The 7,358-nt window shown below is 55.1% G+C and overlaps 1 protein-coding gene across 4 annotated transcripts; it reads right to left on the bottom strand.

The window, feature by feature from the left end:
- Positions 1-347: 347 nt before the first annotated feature.
- On the bottom strand, positions 348-7,293 carry UBXN6 (UBX domain protein 6). Of its 4 annotated transcripts, none has more exons than XM_030033361.2 (13): positions 7,017-7,293; positions 6,266-6,430; positions 5,642-5,706; positions 4,976-5,130; positions 4,560-4,621; positions 4,275-4,406; positions 3,593-3,690; positions 3,115-3,190; positions 2,944-3,028; positions 2,487-2,706; positions 2,252-2,382; positions 1,462-1,607; positions 348-964 (listed from the first exon to the last, which is right to left on the bottom strand). In XM_030033361.2, exons 1-13 carry the CDS (start codon positions 7,065-7,067, stop codon positions 836-838), a joined length of 1,515 nt encoding a protein of 504 aa, XP_029889221.1. In that variant the 5' UTR covers positions 7,068-7,293; the 3' UTR covers positions 348-835. The 4 variants fall into 4 exon arrangements, with proteins under 4 accessions (XP_029889221.1, XP_040983874.1, XP_029889220.1 ...); XM_041127940.1 differs by lacking the exon at positions 7,017-7,293 and adding an exon at positions 5,827-5,885 and having other exon boundaries at positions 6,192-6,290; XM_030033360.2 differs by lacking the exon at positions 7,017-7,293 and having other exon boundaries at positions 6,266-6,900.
- Between the last annotated feature and the right edge of the window lie 65 nt (positions 7,294-7,358).

Raw genomic sequence — 7,358 nt, 5'->3', positions numbered from 1 at the left:
AAATTGAAGTATAAAGGACCAAACTAGCATCAAACTTGTTTATGTATGTAACAAACTTGCTGGGGCTTTTGACTTTATATGGCTTGTGAGTTGATGGATCAGTTCCCTGAAGTACTGGCTGTAGTTTGAGGCTTCATCTCTCACTGGTGGGCAGCATAAATAGCTGTTGCCTGTCATCAGTCTCCTGTTCTGTTGTCCCCTGTTCTGTCTGTGGGTGGCATGAAGTGAAAAGGTGGGTAATGCCACAGCTGCACCAATAACACCAGTGCCAGCCCCAGCACTGACTGGAGCTCGTCCGCATTTCAAACCTCTAAGAGCAATGCAATTCAAATAACTTTGAACAGAACTCAGTCTTTAAATATTCCATTTAATCAGATTAAGCATAATTTTATCTAAATATATTCTCTCCAATAGGAGTTACAGTGCACACAGAAGCAAAAGGAAAAGCTGAGTTCTAAGCCCAGCCTGATATCCAGGCTCAATCGATTGGTAATCCAGCCTAGTACTAGCACCTAATCCCTCCTCCAAGGGAGGAGAGTGGTACTTCATCATGGTCTTGGAAACACCTCAAGCAGTCACTGCTAGAACTTGGTTTTTAAAGCCATTCAGAGCAGTCTGCTAAGTGTCTTACTGGGCAAGACTGCCTTAGTGTATGGCTACTGGAGTTGTGGAGGTGACTGCAGGGTTGGTGTGACATGGCAGAATCTAGACTCCCACTCTGCAGAGCTAAAACAAAATCATTTCTGAGGTCACATAGCTGGAAGCTCCAACAGTCGGTATGGGAAAATGAGGGAACAGTCTAAAACCACCAGCACTGAATCCACTCCCCTTTATTTCACGACAGCGTCTGGACTCTGGAGAGAAGTTCTGGTTTCAGGGGGCTTGCTGGCTGCTCCTCTCCTGATGCCTGAATGTCTGCCATGACTGCTGCATCCCAGGCGAGAGTCAGGAGGGCTGAGGGCACCTGGAACAGAAAAGGCAGAGTTATTAAGCTATAGCCATGTTATACTTTGACCTCATAACATGCTGTGTATGTTCACAGACCTGGAAAAACTTAGAAACAGCACTTCAATTAAAAAGGACAAGTGTGGATTTCTGCAAAAAGCTCCTTAGGGAACGCTGCTTTGGGCTTTCTGTTGGAAGCCTTGTGCTAGAGCTGCGCTTGCCTCTGTTGCTGCCTCCCCTCTTTTCCCAGTGTGGATGCTAACCCTGTGATAGAGCTGCCGACAAGTACTGCAACCTGCATTTGCTACAGGACGTAGGTCTGTTCCAGACAGACCTCCTAGCTGTGAGCTAGAAGCTTTCAAGCAGTTACTTTGTTTGAGCTTAATATGAAGGGGCTAGAGCACAACTCACAGCCCTGAGAGCAGAAGACACAAACTTCTCTAAGTTACGAGCAGCAGATGACTCTGACAACCTGAAGACCCCTGTGGAAGGTACCAGCTATCTTTTTTTACTCACCAGCCCACATTCATTGAAGGCCAAGTTCTCGTCAGTCAGTTTGAGACCTCCAGGTCCCAGCAGCTCAAAGGGCAGCCAGTCATCTCTGAGTGCTTCTCTCACAAAGTTGTAGAGCGCAGATACTGATTCTCGTGCATAAAAAGTCCCTGCCATGAGAAAACAAGGTGAGATATTGAGAGAGAGTCTGGCATTTACCAAATCTAATCTTTTTGTGGTAGGTTTCGTGGGGCTCGCGTACTGATGCTAACTTTATGAACTACTTCAGTGACACAGAAGCAGCCTGATTCAGCTGAGAAGTATAAAAGCAGAATCCCCAAAGAAAAATATTACTTCAATTGTTGCAAGCCCCCGCCAGCCTGTAACAAAAGAGTTGGGAAAGCCTGAAATGATTTCCAGAGTTCTACTGCGAAATTTGAAGAGGATTTATACTGTTGCATAGCCTGACGCCACACGGGCAACCTCATGCTGGTTACTATAACAAACTGATCTAATGAGTCCAGCTTGCTTGCAGTAGCCTAGGAAGAGCACGCTTTAATTAACAGCGCCTTGAGATTCTTCTCTCCACTCCACCCTGGCTTCCAGTCCCAACCCTGTGCAGGTGAGGCAGGTGGAGGGCTCAGAGATGGGAAGAGTTCTTAGAGAAACATTACCCCACTCTGGCTTTTTGTTGCTTTATTCTACCAGCTGTGTTCAGCACACCTCAAGCCTGCTTATTATTCAAGCTCTTATGCTGCAAGTATTCTCAGAAGCTTTTGGAGGTGTACAAAGAAAGGGTAGCAAGTCTTTTTACCTTGGAGGATGTATCCATCAGGAAACCGGACTCGCATCAGGGTGTAGTTGTACTTCCGCATTTCCCTTTGTTCTTCTTTCTCTCGCATGGCTCTTGTCCTCAGCATCGAAGCCTTCTCCACTGCTTCTGTCCTTTAGAGAGAAAGCAATTTTTAGCATGAAGGAGAAGTACAAGACTCCTAGCTGGCATGGCGTGCCCCCTGGGCAGTCAGGGCCCTCCTTCTAAGCCTACTCACCGGAGCCGTTGCTCTCGTTTGATCTCTTCTGCAGTGAGGTTGTAAAAGTCATTTGGCAGCTCAAACCGAGCAGCTTCAGGTGACGGTTTAAATACACAGAGCTGGCGATCCAGCTGGGCTCTCACAGGCTCAGAGCTTAAAAGCTGCTCTTTGTAGTCCTTGAGGTCTTCCAACTTGGTCAGCATTTCTTCCTTCAGTACGTAGTACTCCTCTGTGGTCTCTACAACCAAAGGACAGGAACTGAGTCCCTTGTTCTTTACATGACTAATGCATGAAATACAAGGGCAAGGATCTCCAGAAAATGTAATGTCTTAACAGGGAAGCTGCAGGGTGAGTGGCTCTTTCTGTTACAGCCCTGGAGCTCTCTCAGCAACCAGAGCGGCCTCGCTAGCTTCCCTGGGCTGTCCCACTGCTACTCAAACTGCTGACTCCAGTTTAATACACTTAGATTTCTTGCCTTGTCCTGGAACAGGCAGTGTTTTTGTCTCAAACCCGATAGCCTGGAAAAATCTGTGTATCCCTTCCAGGCAGCTTATCCTTTCCTGGAAGAAAAGGAAAGAATTTAGATGTAGTCTGCTCCAGGCAAGGACGTTCCTAGGCAGAGCACCTGCAGGAGTCTTGACCTCACCTGAAACACTTTGTTCTGCAGTTTGATTCTCCGGTACTTCTCCTCCTCTGGATGGAGATAGATATTATCCAAGTACCTGCAGAAAGAGGAATGCCCTGCATGGATCAAAGCAGGCGCTTAAGGACATGCTACCCCAACGTGTAAGAAGAAAGACCTTACAGTATTTCTTGTAGATAAGTTAGCTGAAAAACTAAGGAAAGTAAAATATTTCAGTGTTTAATGCCCAAGCCAGACAGAAGATGGGGGTGGCTGATCTCAACCAGCAGCTCCAAAACTTCTTGGACTAGTGGACCAACTCTTAAAACGTCTCTGAGACGCTGACATTATTTCAACTGACACTTGAGATGGTTCAAGTGTTTGGCTTTGGTTTTCTTCAGACTTTGTGTGGAGCACAGCAAGAAAATCTGCCTGTCCGTTGGCGTGGCAGGGAAGAGACAAGCTACCAGCACGCTCCGTCCTACTAACGCAGCCCACTTACTTGGCCATGGTCTCCACGCCCACACGTACTTTCTCCCGGTCCTTATTGAAGGTGTGAATCTCCATGATTGAGGCAGCCACCGGGTCTACAGAGAAATACTGGGGAGAAGGAGAGAAACTGGTCAGGGGGGGAGCTGATGCTACTCTGCACAAAGGGAGCCGTGGGCCTGTTTTGGTTTAACCCTGACCGGCAGCTCGGCACCACGCTTGTTCCCCCCACAGTGGGATGGGGGAGAGAACCAGAAGGGTAGTATTAGGGGAAAAAAAAAAACAACCCGTGGGCTGGGCTAAAGACAATTTAATAGGTAAAGCAAAAGCTGTCCATGCAAGCAAAGCAAAGGAATTATTCACTCCTTCCCAGTTTACACACTGGAAACAGCTAATCAACTCTGTTTTCATCACAAATCCAAAATGCAGCACCATCTGAGCTGTTAGGAAGAAAACTAAGTCTGTCCCAGCCAAAACCAGTACAGGGCCAAAGTTCCCAGTCCCAGCATTTCCAGCAAGCTGAAGGGAGGGTGCTCGGACAGGCATTTGAACAGAGCTGCCCTTCAGGAGACAGTGGAGATTTTACAAGGAGAAGGCGGAGCGTTGGAGAGGTCACTGCTTGAGGGGACCCACGCCACAAAACGAGTTAAAACAGGAGGAAGGGAAGCCGCGCAGCCAGAAGACGTGGCGCTTACCGACTCGATGGCTTCTCTGAGGTGCTTTTCCTTCTTGTCTTTCTTTACGACTGCACCGGTCAACGGGCAGATGAAATAGACCCCTGAAACAGAGGGGGCAGCTGCCCCCTCCTTGTCTGGGGAGGTGAGGTCCTAAAGGAGACAAAACCAGGCACCGAACTGAACACAGGAAGGTTTTGTGGGGTTTTTCTGTTTGTTTGTTTTTAAATAACCTGGCAAATCTGCACAGGACAGGGACAGCAGCACGGAAGGGTGCCGATCAGGGAACAGCAGCGTGTCTCGTACCTTTTCCTCTTCAGAGAGCCCTTTCTCGCTTGCGGCTGCCTCGGCCATCAGCTCTTTTCTCACTACGAGAGACAAACCCAGGTTACAGCGGCGGACGGGGCAGAGGTTCAGCAGGTTTCGGAGGGCTTCGGATCGTGCAGCACTGCCCTGGGTAAGCGAACACCTACCCGGGTGCTCTGATCCCGGCCTGAGAGCCCACGGAGTGAGCGTGACCCCTGTTTCTATGACACTCAAACAGTCGCAGAAACCATCTGCGTCCCACAACGTCCTCCAGAGATGCACCCGAGCAGTTGCTCACCCAGGATCTCCCTCTCCGGGCTCAGCTCGGAGCTACACCCATCCCAGCCAGCCCCACCGTGCGGCTGCCCTGTCCCTACGCCGGCACAGCGGCTCCGTCTCCTCCGGCGAGCTCCTACCCTGGTTTTTGATGGCCTCCTGGGAGGAAGGCAGCTTGGCCTTGGGCTTCAGCTCCATCCGGGCCAGCGCTGCGGCCGCCGCCATCTGCGCTTCATCAGTCGGCGCCTGACGAGGCTTCGGCGTCGCTTCGGTTTTTGGCTTCTCCTTGGGGACCCTGGGCAGGACAGAGCAGCAGAGCTCGGGAGGAGATGGGCTCTGCCATCCCACCGAGACGACAGCTCCACAACCGTGCCGGTCTGGATGTGATTATGGTAATTACCGCCACGGTGCCCCCTCCCCCCCCCCCCCCCCCCCGCCAACGCCACACTGGGGAACCGGCCGCCCCGGTGCGGTAGCATCGCTGCCCGGTGAGTGTCGGCTGCCTGCGGGAGCCCCGTGGGACGGGCGGCTTGGGCACCGCGGTGAGCGTCGGCCACCGGGCTCCGGGTCGGTCCCAGCCCGGTGTCTTCGGGCCGCCCCTCCCGCGTACCGGGCGGCACCGGGCCCAGGGCAGCCGCGGGGCCCGTGGATACCGGCAGCCGGGGAGAGCGGGGCAGAGGTGGCCGGCTCCCCCAGCCGGTCAGCCCCGCTCGCTGTCAGCAGCCGCCCGGGAACGGCTTCCACACACACCCCCCCCGCGCCGGGCCCACCGTTACCGGAAGGTTCCCCCCCCCCCCGCCCCGTACCGGGACGGCTCCGAGAGCTTCTGTCCGGGCCCCGCAGTCTTGAACTTCAGGTCGGCCTTGATCTCCTGGAAAAACTTGCGCATGGCTGCGGGACCGGGACCGGGACGGGGAGCGGGACCGCCGCGCCTCTCCCGCGCTTCCGCCCCGCCCACGTCCCCGCCACCGGAAATGGGCGTGTCCATCACGCAGGTTCTAGCGCCGCTCTAGGCTTCTACCACTCTATGGCGTCAGCGGTCCTCCAGGGCTGAGGGGAACGGGGCGGTGGGGGGGGGGCTGGGTGTGAGGGCGGGCCCGGGCCCCCCCTCACGGACCCCCACGGACCCCAGGTTGGCACCCACAGACCCCCACAGCCCCCACAGCCCGCCCCCTCCGCTGCACCCTGGGACAAACCAGCAGCCCCGGCCTGACCAAACCGGCCCAAAATGGGGCCCACCGCAGCACCGGAGCAGAGCTCGCCGGGCCCCGGGGGGCAGCCGGGGCTGAGGGAGCCTAAAAGATGAGAGGATTTTCTGTTCTCACTGCCCGGGCCTGCGGGCAGGCCTTCCCTCACCTGCCTGGCTTCCCGCCCCGCAAAGCGGGTTTGAAATCAGCCGATGGGCTCAAAATTTGGGGACGAAAGCACTCCCCTGCGAGTCTGGCACAACTCTTCCTCCTCCTCCTCCTCCTCGTGGGGACACGGGACAGTCGGTGCTGAAGAAGAGGCCGCCTCATCTCGAGGACGTCGTTAGCGGGATCGGGCCGGTCGCCCATCCCAAATGGGGGTTGCACGTTCACCCGCGCAGGCGGCAGCTGTGGAAACGGCAACCTGGCATGCCGGCACCGGCGACTGGGCTGACAGCCCGCCATCGGCACCGGGACCGACGCCTGGGCCACCCCAACGGCACCGAGAGCCAGAAACACGCGGATGGAGGCCGGACCCGGGCCCGCATCGCCGGCGGGCAGTCACGGACCAAGTCACGGCGTAGCCGGGACCCCCGCGCCCACGGCACAGGAGACGCCGCGGAGTAGCGCAGGGACCCCCAAAAACTGCACTGGGACGTTTTTGCTGTCTTGGCGCCAGTCACACGCACCGCAGGCTCTGCACCGCCAGCAAGCCAACACGCAGCCCGGCACTATGGCACAGCCCGGCAGGAGCGAGGTGACATGGAGAAACACAAACCGACCCCCCCGGACCTGCCTGCTCCTCGACAGCCCTTTACTTCACGAATTCCCTCCCGCAAAACCGAGAATTCTCCCTCATGCGCATCCCAGGCCACCACCCATGGTTCATCCCCACTCACCCCGTGTCCCCCCTTGTCCTCCCCCCACCCCAGGGCCACAATCACCCTATAAATAATTTCTGGGCCCCCCACCCAGTGTGGTTCGTGTTTTGTACCCGCCTGGCTCTCACTGGGCTCTGGCAGCTCCAGCTGCCACCAAATCGCATGTAACCGCTTCGATGTCGGGCGGTGAGCCCGGCGCGGGCAGCCAACCGTTTGCATTTCCGTGACCTCGCAGAGAAACCAGATTTGGGTTAAAACCAGGTTTAAAAATCAAGGAACCTCCTAGGTGGACTCCTTACACCGTTTTGCTCTAGCTCAGCTAGACTGAGTTCAAGTTTTAAAACCAAAGATAGGGAAATCAGGTCTAATGCCGTCCCCCAACACCTCGCCCCATCCCGGGGACCCTTCCCACCCACCCCCCCTAAACCGGGACGACCCCTCAGCCCCAGGGGATG

This window comes from Aquila chrysaetos, chromosome 12, assembly GCF_900496995.4.
Source record: "Aquila chrysaetos chrysaetos chromosome 12, bAquChr1.4, whole genome shotgun sequence".
NCBI lineage: Eukaryota > Metazoa > Chordata > Aves > Accipitriformes > Accipitridae > Aquila > Aquila chrysaetos.
This window is presented reverse-complemented; position numbering and strand designations above follow the sequence as displayed.